A 17,549-nucleotide genomic window follows, 5' to 3' on the forward strand; every position below is an offset into this window, starting at 1 on the left:
TTGGAATTCGTGGATATATATATTACTATGCTGAATCTTATGTTGAGAGCCTCGTCTTACTCGACAAGACCGATGCAGTTTCTTACTGAGGAAAAGAACAGGTAACGTGATAGCATTGGTTTTTCTTTGGTTTTCATTTACTTCTTGATATCACCGTTCGATTAACAAAGTATGTTATGCATTGGTTGCTCATTTACATTCATGAAATGGACATTGAACCGAAGTGGTGATTGATGATACTTCACCGATGTGGGACAACTAATGATAGCAGGACATACTAGTAGTGATAACTCTAATACTTGCTTGATAGTATATTATTTACATTTCGGATATACCTGCGTTGAACATTGGTTATTGTCCTCCGTTAAGCACGGCTTTGTGAAGCTTAATTGCATTCATTCATCCTCCATGCAGGAAGAAAATGCCGTCTCTGTAGCTGCTTAGTGCTAGCCTTGCTGCTTCTAATGCTAATTTGTTCCAAAGTGCATCAAGATTTGTTACCTTTCTTATATAACTCTCTGTAATTTCAAGTTTTGACTAGAAAAGGGACGTCGCTTGTACAAGGGATAATCTGCCGTGTGATGAATATCCCGTCGCTAAGTTTGCTATTGCTCGCACCTCTGATAGCCGATGAAAACTTTCGTAGCTCGAATATCTTCATCTCTTTCATCACGCTACTCTTTCCTTGTTTTAGTGTAATACTACTGCAAAAAGTAGTATCAATGACTTGAAAACCATGGGACCTGTTTGTGCCTTGTGGATGTTTGACCTTCGGTTTCTTCGTTAAATTGATGACTTGACAACCACGAGACCTGTTTATGGATCGATGTGGAAGTAATTTGCACCACATAGACCAAAAATAGTCATTACGAATCTTCAAGTTCTCTCGAAACGGCGAACGGTTGCACAATTTGGTCACAATGGTCCAAGTGTGGCTATGCAAAGCATTCTGTCAAAATCGAGGGTTTCTTGAGAAGCAATGCTGATCATTATGTGTTCATAAAAAGGAGAAACGAGGAAACTACTGTTATCCTAGTGTACTCAGTTTAGAACTCTAAATGAACTAAATTTATATATTAGTAAGAACTACAGCTAGTAAGTAAGTCGAGTAATACAACTATTATTAAGTCGAGCAAGCTTTCGCTAATACCAATCAAAACAAAAAGCTAAGGTCAAAATTCGCATGGAGATGATAGACGTTTACATCTCCTTGACCATCAATCTACTGGAGGTCTAGAAGGTTTAATAGACGATAAAATTAAATTGATAGGATTTCAAAACCTTGGTGTGCAAAAAATTAAAAGTTTGTAACCTGTTTTAAAAATCACCATAAATATGAAGGGTGTAATTAGCCCTAAAGTTTTGATTAATTATCTTCTCCAAGAAATACCTTTCTTGTGCTTATCCATAAAGCTAAACAAATGTTTTTTTTAGTACAACAATATCATTAAGGGGAGGGGAGAGTTTGGCCAAGCCACATAATGGGCAACCTAATTTGGTATTGAATTCGCAACATGAGATTAAATTAGTCCATAATCAGTATAATTGTTGTAAACTTCTTGTTTAAGTGTGATTGTGTAAATCCTATATTATATTTGATTCTAATTATCTTTTCCTATATGGACTTGTATTCCTTTGGAATGAAGGATTTGTTTTATCTTATTACTACAAATAAAGACACTGCGTAGGAGATAACACACACATTCCTCTACACAACCCTACAAACACATCTATTTTCTCTCCTGGCCGCCCGGCCCCCTCTCCTTGTCAATTAAATATAGGCCACAACAATAATAATGTTTTAAAAGACAATAGTACTTAATATTTAACGTAATATTTAAGCAAGAAAGAGTAACAAAAGAAGGGATGTCCTCGTTAGAATGCGACTCTGGTACTTTTACTTGAGGAGAGGTAATAATTTCAAAAGCGAACCTATAAATAGATGATGCATGAAGCTCATCCAACGCAATCAAACCCTAGCATCCAACACGCTTTCTTCTCTAACGCAACACAAGAACGAGACTCCGTTTTCTCAACTCCAATTTTCGGCTCATCGATCAAATCTTGTGAGTTCTTATTATCTTTTATCTTCTTCTTCTTCTTCTTTTTCAAGAGCAGGATTTTGTTTGTTCTCTTCTGTTTTAGTTTATGTTATAGCAACAGTTCCCCTGAATTTTAGTTTCTTCTTCTCAATTATATAGCTCGGATATTGTTTGTAATTATATATATTTCCTCACTCACTCGATCTCTATCGAATCTGCAGCCTGGGAATTCAAATTTTGAAACAATGGCTGACAATTTGCCTGAGCAAATCATGCAAGATATACTATATAGACTACCGCTGAAATCTTTGATCCTATGCACCTCGGTGTGCAAGCCATGGAACTCCATGATAAAAAATCCGAGCTTTATACGCACCCACCTCAACCGTACAATCGATCTTAACAACCAGTTTGGCACCCACCTCCTCCTTGTGTGCTGTACTCGTATAGATAAACAGTCTCGATTCTGCCATGGTGACCTTGAGTTATTGGAGCATTGCAATTTGCATTATGATAACCTTGCTTTTGATGAGTACTGCAAACTAGAATTTCCAGTTGTTCCCAAGGAAGAAGCGGGCAATAAAGTTTTAAAGGTGGTCGGGGTTTGTAATGGGCTGGTGCTTCTTACGGATTGTATATTTTTTTCAGGTAACACCGTCATGTTATGCAACCCGTCTACGAGAAAGTCAGTGACCCTTCCCAAGCCTCATTATACCTTCAAAGGAGTTCGCGGTTATTATGATTGTATTGGTTTTGGTTTTGACGCTGTGACTACTGACTATAAGGTTGTGAGAATTACCTTTGAACAATGGCCCAATCCGAGTGCTTTTTATGAGGTTTATTCACTGGCTGGAGGCTCATGGAGTGATCCTTGTTCTTTGGATCACGTAAACGGACTTAAAAGAACTTGCAAACCCGTTTTTGTTAATGGTGCTATTCACTGGAAGGCATACCACCGTTCGACAAATAGTGATTCTGAATATTTCATTTTGGCATTTGACGTGGGCAGCGACACATTTCGCAGGATATTGACTCCAGAGAATTTCAGAAGCTCATGCGGCGAGGACTTTTATATTTCAGGTTACGGGAAATCTATTGCTCTGTCCAAGCTTTATTATACTAATATTGGAGAGCATTGTGTTGATATATGGTTGATGAAAGAGTGTGGCATGGAAGAGTCATGGACCAAATTGACAACTCTATGTCCAAAAGGTCCGCAAACAGGAGTTTGCTACAGGCCATTATGTATTAGGAAGAGTGGTGATCTAGTGTTGGTACCGACTGATACTGGTAGGCATGAATTAATTTGTCTAGACCTTGTGAGCATGCAATCTAAAAATCTTGGAATTCATGGATATAGATATTACTATGCCGAATCTTATGTTGAGAGCCTCATCTTACTTGACAAGACCGATGCAGTTTCTTACTGAGAAGAAGAACAGGTAAGGTGATAGCATTGATTTTTCTTTGGTTTTCATTTTCTTATTCTTATGCATATACCTCTAAGGTCCCAACTTACTGACTTGATATGACCGTAAGATTCTGGCGTCGGAACAAAGTTTGTTATGGATTTGTTGCCTGAATTATTAATTATGGCCCTGTAATTGGTTGTTTATTTCACATTCATGAAATGGACATTGAACCGAAGTGGTGATTGATGATTCTTCAAAAACCACCAATGTGGGAGAATTAATGAAAGCAGGACATACGAGTAGTGATAACTCTAGTAAATGTTATTTGCCCGTGAAATCACGAGCAACTCATCATTCTACGTTGTTGCCTTTCAAGGTGCAGACCATGTAATACACTTGCTTGGAGGTACCATGTAATTGTTAACATCATTCATTCGTCCTCCATGCAGGTAGAAAATGGGGCAGATAACCTTCATTACGATGCCTTCTCTGTAGCTGCGTAGTGCTAGCCTTGCTGCTCCTGATGTTAAATTGTTCCAAAGTGTATCAAGATTTTCAATCTTTGATGAAACCGTACCTTTCTGTTTGCTAGGCGATCGTTTGGGATTTGGTACCTTTTCTTCAGAAGTTTACGAAGACTTATAATCTTTGATGAATTCGTGCTTTTCTGTTTGGTAGGAGATGATTGGGAATGCATGATTAGTTTAGGATACTGTAACAATGACATCTCTTGACTGAATATTCTTCTAATGAGTTGTCGGGTTTGTAACCATTTTTCAACAACGCAACATGCAAAGGGGACAATATCATGACCAACTAGTCTATGGTTAACCAATTTAAAATGATCTTATGTAGAGATTATTTGCTATTTGTCTATAGTTGTTAGATGTCCACATATTTAGTACTTCAACGATACGTGAAGAACTCATTTAAATTTAAGATTGGAGTACCTTGTGCGTAAAGTATAAACCCTCGAGACGACCCAAAAAAAAAGATAAAATCAATAATAAGGTACCCTACAACACAAATGAGTCAAACGATATAGGATTTTACTACGAAATATCTCAACCTTAGTCTCAAATTACTGCCAAAGAAAAATCCACGCTTATTACCTAACGAAGGCACACAAGTGATGTAATAAAGTAGCTACATTAATATGCTAGGTGTTGAGGTTCACTTCACTTTCTAATACTTGCCACGTAAAATTGTGCTAATTGCATCCATATCACATCTCAGTCCGTATAGTAAGATATTGTCCACTTTGGGGTATGCACTCACGAATTTGTTCTTGGATTTCCACCCAAAACATGTTTTATAGGGAGGTGGACATGTACATATAAAACACATCACCTTCTCTCCCCTGACCATGTGGGATCTCACATGCCAACATCGTAAGAGATTTCTACCGCTATCTTTAGAGGAACAAGCTGACACCTATTGCGAATTCAAAGCAAATGTGAATAGTGCGATGCGAACTATGCGTGGGTTCGTCCTGCGCCGGACCAGTTTTGAAAACATATAGTGGGTCATGTAGCAGAGCCCATAATTCAAGTTTTAAATTAGCAATTAAATAAATAGCCGAAAACGACGTCGTGTCGTTGCTCTTTTTCTCTCTCTCCCTCCCTCTCTTTCAGATTTTGTTTCCAATCAAGCAAAAGCCCTCGCTCGACCGAGACTCGCTTCCTCAGCTGCGTTTTCGGTCGGCTCATCGAATGCTGTGAGTTCCTGAACCTTGATTTTTTAATTTCTTTTTTTCTGGGGTTTATTATTTATCCTATAAAAAAAAAAAATGAGGATTTGGGTTTAAGTTCGTTTTTTTTCAGATGGGTTTTTGATTTTATATGCAAGTTTTAATTTTTTTTAGTTTTTGATATGAATGTTCAGATGGAAATTGCAGCCTGGGAATTCAAAGTTTGAACCAATGGCTCACAATTTTCCTGAGGAAATCATACTTGATATCCTGTTTAGATTACCTCCTAAAACATTGATCAGGTGCACCTCAGTGTGCAAGTCATGGAACTCCATGATAAAAAATCCCAGCTTTATACGCACCCACCTCAACCGTACAATCGATCTTAATAACCAGTTTGGCACCCACCTCCGCCTTGTGTACTGTGCTCGTATAGTTAAACGGTCTAGATTCCGCCATGGTGACCTTGAGTTATTGGAGGAGCAATGTAATTTGTATTCTGACAACCTTGCTTTTGATGAGTACTGCAAACTAGAATTTCCAATTGCTCCCAGGGAAGAACTGCGCAATAAAGTTTTAGACGTGGTCAGCGTTTGTAATGGGCTGGTGCTTCTTGCTGATAATAAAGTTTGTTCAGGTAACACCTTCATTTTATGCAACCCGTCTATGAGAAAGTCAGTGACCCTTCCTAAGCCTCATTATACCTTCAAAGGAGATCCCGGTTATTATTATTGTATGGGTTTTGGTTTTGACGCTGTAACCAATGACTACAAGGTTGTGAGAATTACCATTGATCATAGGGAGGATCAGGATCCGAGTACTTTTTATGAGGTTTATTCACTGGCTGGAGGCTCATGGAGTGATCCTTGTTTTTTGGATCACGTATTAGGACTTAACAATATTCGCAAACCCACTGCTTTTGTTAATGGTGTTATTCACTGGGATGGATGGCGCCGTTTGACAAATGGTGGTTCTGAATGTTTCATTTTGGCATTTGATGTGGGCAGCGACTCATTTCGCAGTATAGTGACACCAAAGGATTTCAGAAGGTTATACAGTGAGCATTTGTGTATTTCAGGTTATGGGAAATCTATTGCTCTGTCCCATTCTTATTATACTGAAATTATTGAGCCTCGTCTTGATATATGGGTGATGAAAGAGTATGGCCTGGAAGAGTCATGGACCAAGTTGATAACACTATGTCCACCAGGTCCAGAAGGACAATCTTTGTACCAACCATTATGGTTTAGGAAGAGTGGTGATGTAGTGTTGGTACTAACTAAAAGTTTTGTGAATGATGATAGTAGGCATGAATTAGTTTGTTTAGACCTTGTGAGCAAGCAATATACAAATCTTGGAATTCATGGATATAGATATTACTATGCTGAATCTTATGTTGAGAGCCTCGTCTTACTCGACAAGACTGATGCAGTTTCTTACTGAGGAAAAGAACAGGTAAGGTGATAGCATTAGTTTTTCTTTGGTTTTCATTTTCTGGTTCTAATGCATATACCTCCAAGTTTGTTATGCTTTTGTTGCTTGAATCATTATGGCCCTGTAATTGGTTGCTTATTTTACATTCATGAATGGACATTGAATTATTTTACATTCATGAAATGGACATTGAACCGAATTGCTGATTGATGATACTTCAAAAACCACCAATGTGGGAGAATTAATGAAAGCAGGACATACTAGGAGTGATAACTCTAATAAATGTTATTTTCCCGTGAAATCACGAGGAACACTTCAGTCTACGTTGTTGCCTTTCAAGGTGCAGGCCATGTAATACTTGCTGCTTGATAGTAGCATGTTCGTCTTTGGATATTTTTTTACATTTTGTACATATCTGCGTTGAACATTGGTTATTGTCCTCCGTTAAGCACATTCGTTTGTCCTCCATGCAGGTAGAAAATGGGGCAGATAACCTTCAAGACTCTTTCGGTGCCTTCTCTGTAGCTGCGTGGTGCTAGCCTTGCTGCTTCTGATGTTAAATTGTTCCAAGGTGTATCAAGATTTTCAATATTTGATGGAAGTGTACCTTTCTGTTTCCTAGGAGGTGTTTGGGATTTGGTACCTTTCTTATTTAACCATCTGTAATTTCGCGTTTCGACATCGCTTGTACTTGGGATTTATCATGTAAAAATGGAGGATTTGGATTTAGTTTAGTTTTTTTTCGGAAGGGTTTTAATTTTTCTATATATAGAGTGGAGATGTTTGGTTTCATCCGCAATTGTTTTGGTTTTTGACTTGAATGTTGTTCATAAGTTAGTTTTTGAGTTTAGGATACTGAAGAATGACATCTCTTGCTTGAAAAGTCTTCTAATGATTTGTCGGGTTTGTAACCATTTTTCGATAATTCAAAATGCAAAGGGAACAATATCATGGTCAACTGGTCGACTTATGTGTAGGAAGTTCAAGTTATGTGTACTTAAGAGATGTGTTGCACACTTGCCATTCAGTACTATGATTTGGTGGTTTTTCTTTTTATTTGGAAGTGAAATGTTTTAGGTTCGAATCTTGCAGATGGCAAATTCAATGCCAAATTAGGTTACCCATTGTGTAGCCCAACCAAACTCTCCCTCCTCTTAATGTAAAAAATATCGATGCACTAAAAAAAAAAAAATGCTGCACACTTAAAACCTTTATTAGTTTTTGCAAGTGGAGCAAAAATGCTTGATTTTTCATTGATATTTTATTTGAAATAAAGAGAAAAGGGAGGGTTGGTAAAGGAAGTATAACACACCGACACCGAATCTTAGTAAAGGCTTGTTAGACATTTGCGTTTAGAGCGGCTAATAGTTGTTTCAAGTAACCAAATATGTACGTTTGAAAGAAAACAAAAAAGTGGTTATATATGGATTATAAAAACGTTTTTTTAGTACTTTTTGAAGGGTACCTTGAAAGTAAAATGACAAATTTGGTGAAACATTCGTAACATAAAAAATGCCCCTTTTCTTACAACTTTTAAAAAGAATAATTTAACTAAATAAGAGCAAATTAGTAAAATAATTTGGAATTAAAAAAAAAGCCCCACGTAGAGAAGTAGCCATTGGTTTTGTTTTTTTGGTCAAAAACTATTTAAAATTATTAATTACTAATTTTTTTTTTTTGACAAACGATAAATTTTGTTAAATTAAATATTAGATTAACCATCGTCATAATTTAAACTCAACTGTCATGCAAAAACTTAACATTTCCACTACGATAATAAAAGACAACTTACTACTAATTTTTTTTTGGAAAAAAAAAATAAAATAAAAGAATCAATTATCACGCACGTTATTTGGCGGGAAGATGCTCGTAGATTATAATATGGAAACAAAAAGAATATGAAACTTGCGCGTAAAGATGAAGCCTACAATTCAAGCTTTTAAATGGGTCTATAGATAAATTAACATATTAAATTGGGTTTGCGAGGGTATTTTAAGTATTAAATTTGAATTTAAAGAGATATTGATAGTTTAATTAATAATAATATGGGTGTACAAAATAAATTGGGTATAAAAAGATATTACATGAGTCCAAATAAAATTTTTCATATCTTATTCAAGAAATACCTTTCTTGTGCTTATCCATAAAGATCCATAAAGCTAAAAAAAATGCTTTTAGAATCGAAGAAGCACTTAACCATTTAATTAGATGATGCAGGAAGCTCATCCAACGCAATCAAAACCCTAGCTTCCAACACGTTTTCTTCTCTAACACAAGAACGAGACTCCGTTTCCTCAACTCCAATTTTCGGCTCAGCGATCAAATATTGTGAGTTCATGTCTTTTTTTTTTTTTTTCCTTCGTTTTTCAAGAGCAGGATTACGTTGTTCTCTTCTGTTTTAGTTTTTGTTATAGCAACGGTTCCCTTGAATTTTAGTTTCTTCTTCTCAATTATAGCTAGGTTATTGTTTCGTAATTATATATATATTTCCTCACTCAGTCTGTCTCTATGAAATCTGCAGCCTGGGAATTGAAATTTTGAAACAATGGCTCACAATTTGCCTGAGGAAATCATACACGATATACTATATAGACTACCGCCGAAATCTTTGATCATATGCACCTCGGTGTGCAAGCCATGGAACTCCATGATAAAAAATCCGAGCTTTATACGCACCCACCTCAACCGTACAATCGATCTTAATAACCAGTTTGGCACCCACCTCCTCCTTGTGTACTGTGATCGTGTAGTTAAACATTTTAGCAACAGCAATGGTGAGATTGAAGAAGAGTTATTGGAGAAGCATTCCAATTTGCATTATGATAACCTTGCTTTTGATGAGTACTGCAAACTAGAATTTCCAATTGTTCCCAAGGACGAACTGCGCAATAAAGTTTTAAATGTGGTCGGCATTTGTAATGGGCTGGTGCTTCTTGCGGATTATAAATCTTGTTCAGGTAACACCGTCATGTTATGCAACCCGTCTACGAGAAAGTCAGTGACCCTTCCTAAGCCTCATTATACCTTCAAAGGATATCGCGGTTATCATGATTGTATCGGTTTTGGTTTTGACGCTGTGACTAATGACTACAATGTTGTGGTTATTACCGTTGATCAATGGGATGATCCGAGTGCTTTATATGAGGTTTATTCACTGGCGGCAGGCTCATGGAGTGATCCTTGTTCTTTGGATCACATAAGTTGACTTAAAAGAACTTGCCAAACAACTTTTGTTAATGGTGCTATTCACTGGCAGGCATTCAAGCGTTTGACATATGGTGGTTTTGAAGATTTCATTTTGGCATTTGACGTGGGCAGCGACTCATTTCGCAGGATAATGACACCAGAAAATTCGAGAAGCTCATGTGGCGAGCACTGGTATATTTCAGGTAACGGGAAATCTATTGCTCTGTCCAAGCCTTATTACAGTAATATTGGAGAGCCTTGTCTTGATATATGGGTGATGAAAGAGTATGGCGTGGAAGAGTCGTGGACCAAGACAACTCTATGTCCCGCAGGTCCACAAAGAGGAGTTAGGTACTTGCCATCATGTTCTAGGAAGAGTGGTGATGTAGTGTTGGAACCGATTGATGGTTGTTGGTATGATGATAAAAGTTATGAATTAGCTTGTGTAGACCTTGTGAGCAAGCGATTTAAAAGTCTTGGAATTCATGGATATGGACATTTCTATGTTGAATCTTATGTTGAGAGCCTCGTCTTATTCGACAAGACCGATGCAGTTTCTTACTGAGGAAAACAACAGGTAAGGTGGTACGACGGCTTCTGTGTAGCTGCCAGCTGATGACATAATATTCTTCAGAAGTTTTATGAAGACTTTGAATCTGTTGCCCTTCTTTCTGTTTGGTAGGATATGACTGGGAATTTGGCCCCTTTTTACCATTTGCATTTCCATTGAATAGAAGTTCTTTCTTGTTGTTTCCAAACAAAGCCCAAAGTAAGGAGAATCTCTTCAAAGTGAGATTCTCCACCACCTCATGTTTTTATGATTGTAATTACAATAACTTCAAAATTCTATTGGAAATAGAGAAATGCTAAGGAGACTCTTCAAAGTGGGACTCTCCACCACCTCATGTTTTTAGCACAATTTGCATGCCTGTTGCAGTCATATTTGGAATATGAATGTAATTGTGTAAATCCTAGTATATATAGGAGTATCTTTTATATTCCTTTTAGTAGCCTAATTTATATTAGAGTTGTAATCCTAAAAGGGTAAGGATTTAACCTATCATACTACTATAATAGGGTGATACAACACACACCTCACAATTAAATTTCTCTCCTCTCTCTCTATCTCTTAGATAGCTCAATTAAATAGGCCTACAACAATGTCAACATGATAAAACATTGTAGAAAAAATATAAGGTGGCGGGGAGTCATACTTTGAAAAAGTCTTCTTAGCAATTCTCTTGAAATATTTCACCACCCTCAAATGATAAACATAAACAATGTAGAAAAAAATATGAAGTGGCGGAGAGTTCATAGAGAGTCCTACTTTGAAAGAGTCTCTTTAGTATTTCTCTTGAAAATATCTTTGTTCACCACCCTCAACTGATGGTGATACTCATCACTCTATTTTTGTACTATTTGATGAGTTTAAATTTCAAAATTTGTGTAATAGATAATAAGTAGGATGATGAACATTATTAATACTTGATAGTAGTGAGCAAAAATACACACAGTTCTATTAATTTTCAAATTCAACATCTTATGTATTAGTCACGAATCTATCCAACTAAAACTAACAGAAACATATGTTGTCAGTCTTTAAGCGGTATATTCACATAATGGTTAAGGCCTTTTCCTTTTAGCCTCTACCTCTGAAGTTCAAACCTTCTCTCCTTTTCTAAGGGCAAATTAAAATATTAATATTGCTTGTATAAAAAAGAATAAAGTGGTCAGATTAGTTCTTTAAAGCCATTTTATAAGTTCGCCAAAGCTTCACCAAATCAATTATTACAGTCCGGTTTATTTTAGACTGTTTGACTTTATATGGTCAAATACACTTAAATTGGACACTATGAACAAATTCTACAGTGACATTCTAGTTCAATAACATAATATTATATGAAGTTAGATTAATATTTGATATTGTATCATCAGACCGAAATTAGTACCATTAGGCCAAAACTGGTGTCGTTAAACCGAGACGCCACATTGACTGCTTAAGGTCCATACATCTAAGATACCCTCCAAAATAGAGGGCCAAAGTAGAAGTTAGATAAATTAAAGCGGTAAAGTTTATCATTAATCCCTGTATAAACACAAGATGAAGGCCCTTAAATCTCCAACGGGCATATAAATAGAGAGAGGGAGATACACAGGATCTTCCTTCCACTAGGGTTTGTGCCGATGCCTTTCCCTCACCTACAGAAAGCAACGCCCTAGAACCCAGAAAGATGAAGGCCTTTAGGAATAATTATTGTAATATAATTCTGATTGTATTCCTGTTTTATAGAGATTATATACCTTTGAGCTATGAATATAATTATCAGATTATAATTTCTATCAGAAGGACAAGGCTCGCTTCCTTAATTCCAATTTTCGGCACATCGAATTTGTGAGTTTCTAAAGTCTTTTCTTCTTTTTTTCTGGTGTTTTTATTAGAAGAGCTTATTTCCTATAACAATGGTGTTTTTCTTCGTTTCTTCAGATGGATTTGGATATTTGGTTGCTCTACTGTTAAAACAGTTGCTTTGATCTTTACTGCATTTCAATTACATTTAACGTAATAGTTTCCAAAGCAAACCTAATGCAAGGATATTTGGTTGCTCTACTGTTAAAACAGCTAGCTGTTTGATCTTTGCTACTCCCCTTGTTGCCAATTGGTTTTATGGTGGAACCTCAACGTTCTTCATGGTCTCGGAGTAGGCTGTCTCACGTGTAAAGCCAAAAGGCCACAGGCGCTTCACGTCACCTCGTTGTGTTGTCCACGTGATAGGCTTGAAAATTTGCCACGTGAGGGGGCGTGTTGAGAATGAATTCCACATTGATGGGAGGAGGGATCTTGTATGGGCTTATAAGAGGTTGGACTACTCCCATATTGCCAATTGGTTTTATAGTGGAACATCAACCTTCTCCACAAATATTGTGTTTCCTAATGTCTCTTTTTTCTTTTGCTTTTTTTTTTTTTTTTTTTTTTCAAGAGAAGGATTTTGTAGTTCTCTTTTGTTTTAGGTTTTGTTATAACAACACTTCCCTTGAATTTTAGTTTCTTCTCAATTATATCTAGGTTATTGTTTTGTAATTATATATATTTCCTCACTTATCTCTATGAAATCTACAGCCTGGGAATTCAAATTTTGAAATAATGTCTCACAATTTGCCTGAGGAAATCGTACATGATATACTATATAGACTACCACCTAAATCTTTGATCAGGTGCACGATCAGTGTGCAAGCCATGGAACTCCATGATCAAAAATCCCAGCTTTATACGCACCCACCTCAACCGTACAATCTCTCTTAATAACCAGTTTGGCACCCAACTCCGCTTACTCCACTGTGTTCCTAGAGCTATTCTTTCCAGCAACGTCTGTTGGATAGTGGCCAAATTAGGCTAGGAAACAAAACAAAATTGATGAGGGAACATCATGATGAGGATTATGTTTCCTTGTTTTGTGGCTTGTTTTGTGGCTTATTTTGTGGCTTAATTTGCTCCTTGTTTTGTGGCTTTTTCAAAGCCATAATTATTTGGCTAGGATGAAGAAAAGCATAAAAAGAGATGGTGAGAGCATTTGGCTAAACAAGGGGGCACGGGTGAGAAAAAATCTAGAGAGCTAGAGTGAAAAATCTCTTGTGAAAGAACTCTTGGGGTAGAGTGAGACTCTTGGGGTAGAGTGAGACTCTTGGGAAAATTCTGTGAGAGGGTGTACAAGGGATATGGGATTGGGTTATGTCGATTTAACTCATGTGTAACTTGTACTGTTTTTCTCATAGTGAAGAGCAATATCTCTTCGAGGACGTAGGCAGGTTTTTGCCGAACCTCGTAAATTTCTCGGTGTCTTTATTTCTTGTATTTTAAACTATTCAACTGCGGGTTTGTATGTTGGTGAAGATAATCAGCCAAGGCACAACAATTGGTATCAGAGCTTTGTTGGAGGCTTTGGTTCATTGAAGGTTCAGATTTATTATTCACCATGATGACTACAAACATGTCGTTTTCAGTTGAGAAGTTTAATGGGAAGGACAGTTTTACTCTCTGGCAGATGAGAGTAAAGGATGTCTTGACTCAACAAGGCTTGGTTAGAGCTTTGAAGGGAAAAGATGGAAAGCCTAAAGAAATGACAGATGACCAGTGGGAGGAGCTGGAGTCGCGTTGTGTTAGCATGATTCGACACTGCATAGCTGATAACATTATCAACAATGTTATGGATGAAGATTCTGCGCCCGCATTGTGGGAGAAGTTGGAAAAACTCTATATTGCTAAGAGTTTGACCAACAAGTTACATCTGAAGAGGAAGCTGTACAAGCTGAAGATGGATGAAGGCGGGAATCTCATGGACCACATGAATGTGTTCAATGGATACTTGGATCAATTGAGGAAAGTTGATGTTAAGGTTGAGGAAGAAGATAAAGCCCTCTTACTTCTTACCTCACTTCCAGATTCGTATGAGAATCTTGTGACAACCTTATTGCATGGAAAAGATACAGTAAGTTTGGAGCAGGTGCAAGCTTCTTTGGTGTCTTATGATACACAAAAGAGGAAAACCATTGTTGATGGTGGGCACGAGACTGCTTTAGCTGTTCAAGGTTGGAATCATGGAAGAAAATTGGGAGGAGGATTTGAGAGAGACAGCAAGTTCAAATCAAGCTCCAAAGGCAAGGGACCACAATGCTATGACTGCAAAGAATTCGGGCATAAAAAGATAAATTGTCCTTTGAGAAAAAGAAAGGATGATCTTGGTCCAGGTAGCAGCAATTTTGTGGCGGAAGACTTCGAGTATGCCCTCTAGGTACTCGAAGCAACACATCTCCTGGTGATGTATAGTCTCAAGTGTTGCAGGGGTTTTGCAGCAGGTGGAGCTATGGGATTCACAGGTGATAAGATGGTCCTGAAGAATGAGAAGTGTGAGGAATGTTTGTCTGGCTCGACGGGTGTTGCTGGAAATGGGTGCACTAACAAGTTTCCAAGTTGCAGACAATGAAGATGAGGAAAACCTACTGGAGGAGACGAGGATGTGTCGAGATCCTGTCTGAAGCTAAATGTTTTTTTTTGCTTGCAGCAGCTGCACATGCATTAGCAGTGACTGAATCGGAACAGGACCAACGAGGTTGATTCAGAGTGTGCATGCTGGTACGTAAGGCCAATGGACTTTGGTACAATTTGGCCAAGGTGGAGATTGTTGGATAGTGGCCAAATTAGGCTAGGAAACAAAACAAAATTGATGAGGATTATGTTTCCTTGTTTTGTGGCTTGTTTTGTGGCTTATTTTGTGGCTTAATTTGCTCCTTGTTTTGTAACTTTTTTCAAAGCCATAATTATTTGGCTAGGATGAAGAAAAGCATAAAAAGAGATGGTGAGAGCATTTGGCTAAACAAGGGGGCATGGGTGAGAAAAAATCTAGAGAGCTAGAGTGAAAAATCTCTTGTGAAAGAACTCTTGGGGTAGAGTGAGGCTCTTGGGAAAATTCTGTGAGAGGGTGTACAAGGGATATGGGATTGGGTTATGTCGATTTAACTCATGTGTAACTTGTACTGTTTTTCTCATAGTGAAGAGCAATATCTCTCCGAGGACGTAGACAGGTTTTTGCCGAACCTCGTAAATTTCTCGGTGTCTTTATTTCTTGTATTTTAAACTATTCAACTGTGGGTTTGTATGTTGGTGAAGATAATCAGCCAAGGCACAACAACGTCAACATTTGCGCAGACGAACCAAGGGAGGAGCATTACAATTTGCACTATGACAACCATGCTTTTGATGAGTACTGCAAGCTAGAATTTCCAATTGTTCCCAAGATGAATAAATTTCTTCGCGTGGTTGGAATTTGTAATGGGCTGGTGTTCCTTACTGATGATACGGACCGTTTAGGTTACACGTTCATGTTATGCAACCCGTCTATAAGAAAGTCAGTGACACTCCCTAAGCCTCATCTATCCTTCGCGACAATTGACCCGTACTATGCTTGTATTGGTTTTGGTTTTGGTTTTGATGCTGTGACTAATGACTACAAGGTTGTGAGACTTGTCACTGATCTATGTGAGGATATGAATACTATTTATGAGGTTTATTCACTAGCTAGCTGGAGGCTCATGGAGTGATCCTCGTCCTTTGGATCTCGCACGTTTAGTTATGAATCCTCGAAAACCCCTTGCTTTTGTTAATGGGGCTATTCACTTTGAGGCATGGCGCCATTTGACAAACCATGGTTTTGAATATTTCATATTGGCATTTGACATGGGAAGCGATTCATTTCGCAGGATAATGGCACCGAAGAATTTCAGATGCCCAGCTGGGACCGCACACTTGTCTATTTCAGGCAACGGGAAATCTATTGCTCTGTCCAATCTTCGTTATACTTGTCTTGAGATATGGGTGATGAAAGAGTATGGCATGGAAGAGTCATGGATCAAACTGAAAACTCCAACTCCACCAGGTCCACAAGGAAAAGTTTTCTACAGGCCACTATGGTTTAGGAAGAGTGATGATCTAGTGTTGGTACGGACAGATGCTTGTTGGGGTGATGATGACAGCCTGACAGGTATGAATTAGTTTGTCTAGATCTTGTGAGCAAGCAATTTGAAAATCTTGGAATTCATGGATATGTATATTACCATGCTGAACCTTATGTAGAAAGCCTCGCCTTACTCGAGAATAACGATGCAGTTTCTTACTGAGGAAAATAACAGGTAAGGTGATAGCATTGATTTTCTTTGGTTTTCATTTTCTTCTTGTTCAAATGCATATACCTCCAAGGTTCCGAGCGTGACATGATATGATCATTCGATTAACAAAGTTTTTTATGCATTGGTTGCTCATTTTACGCTCATGAAATGGACATCGAACCATTCAATTAAAAAAAAAAAATCAGACTTATTTGGTAAAAAAAAAAATGAGCCAAAACAAAGTAGTAATTACCATTGTCATACCATGTCAACCGGACTATTTGGAATACTGAAATTTTGACACGGTAATGGTATATAGTTTGTCAAACCAAAAATTTGGTATGGTAATTGTTACGGTAACCGTACCGAACCCACCCTAGTAATACTTGGTTGATAGTAGCATGTTTGTCTTTGCAAATTATTTACATTTTTGATATACCTGCATTGAACATTGGTTATCGTCCACCGTTAAGCACAGCTCCCTGAAGCGTAATTGTGTTCATTCGTCCTCCATGCAGGTAGAGCAGATAACCGTCAAGACTTTTACGATGCCTTCTTTGTAGCTCTGTAGTGCTAGCCTTTCTGCTTCTAATGTTATATTGTTCCAAAGTATATCAAGATTTTTTATGAAAGTGTACCTTTCTGTTTGCTTGGAGATGTTTGGTATTTGGTACCTTTCTTATTTAACTATCTGTAATTTCGAGTTTCATCTTGATGTCCTTACTTGTGAAGATCGCCCCTTCGACAGCTGAGAAAAATTTTCATATCTTAGTTTCATAGCTCGAATATTTTCATCTCTTTCATCACACTACTCTTTCCTTCTGTAAGTGTAATAGTACTACAAAAGGTATTATCAATGGCTTGAAAACATGGGACTTTTTATGCCTTATGGATGTTTGACCTTTAGTTTCTTAGTTAAATTAATGACGTGACGACCACAAGACCTCCACATAGACCAAGAATAGTAATTGAGGAGCTTGAAGTTCTCTTGAAAGGACAAACAGTCGCACAATTTGGTCACAATGGTACAAGTGTTGCTTCAATCTATCATAAAAATCGTGTTCCATATCTGCTTGATCATCAATTTACTAGGTCCATAGGACAATAAAAATAAATTGATATTCAGAA

General features: G+C 37.5%; 2 protein-coding genes and 2 pseudogenes across 2 annotated transcripts; all 4 read left to right on the top strand.

Moving 5' to 3' along the window:
* Positions 1 to 2,287: 2,287 nt before the first annotated feature.
* On the top strand, positions 2,288 to 3,472 carry LOC137714836 (F-box/kelch-repeat protein At3g06240-like). The gene has a single exon (XM_068453967.1). The coding sequence runs from the start codon at positions 2,288 to 2,290 to the stop codon at positions 3,470 to 3,472; it is 1,185 nt and encodes a 394-aa protein (XP_068310068.1).
* A 1,842-nt stretch (positions 3,473 to 5,314) lies between these two features.
* LOC137714142 (F-box protein CPR1-like) lies at positions 5,315 to 7,349 on the top strand. The gene is made up of 2 exons (XM_068453422.1): positions 5,315 to 6,599; positions 7,052 to 7,349. The coding sequence occupies exon 1, from the start codon at positions 5,331 to 5,333 to the stop codon at positions 6,585 to 6,587; it is 1,257 nt and encodes a 418-aa protein (XP_068309523.1). The 5' UTR covers positions 5,315 to 5,330; the 3' UTR covers positions 6,588 to 6,599; positions 7,052 to 7,349.
* A 1,774-nt stretch (positions 7,350 to 9,123) lies between these two features.
* LOC137714907 (F-box/kelch-repeat protein At3g06240-like) lies at positions 9,124 to 10,329 on the top strand (annotated as a pseudogene).
* Positions 10,330 to 12,906: 2,577 nt separating this feature from the next.
* Positions 12,907 to 16,983, top strand: LOC137714901 (F-box/kelch-repeat protein At3g23880-like; annotated as a pseudogene).
* The last annotated feature ends 566 nt before the right edge of the window (positions 16,984 to 17,549 follow it).

Source organism: Pyrus communis, chromosome 14 (assembly GCF_963583255.1).
Source record: "Pyrus communis chromosome 14, drPyrComm1.1, whole genome shotgun sequence".
Classification (NCBI taxonomy): Eukaryota; Viridiplantae; Streptophyta; class Magnoliopsida; order Rosales; family Rosaceae; genus Pyrus; species Pyrus communis.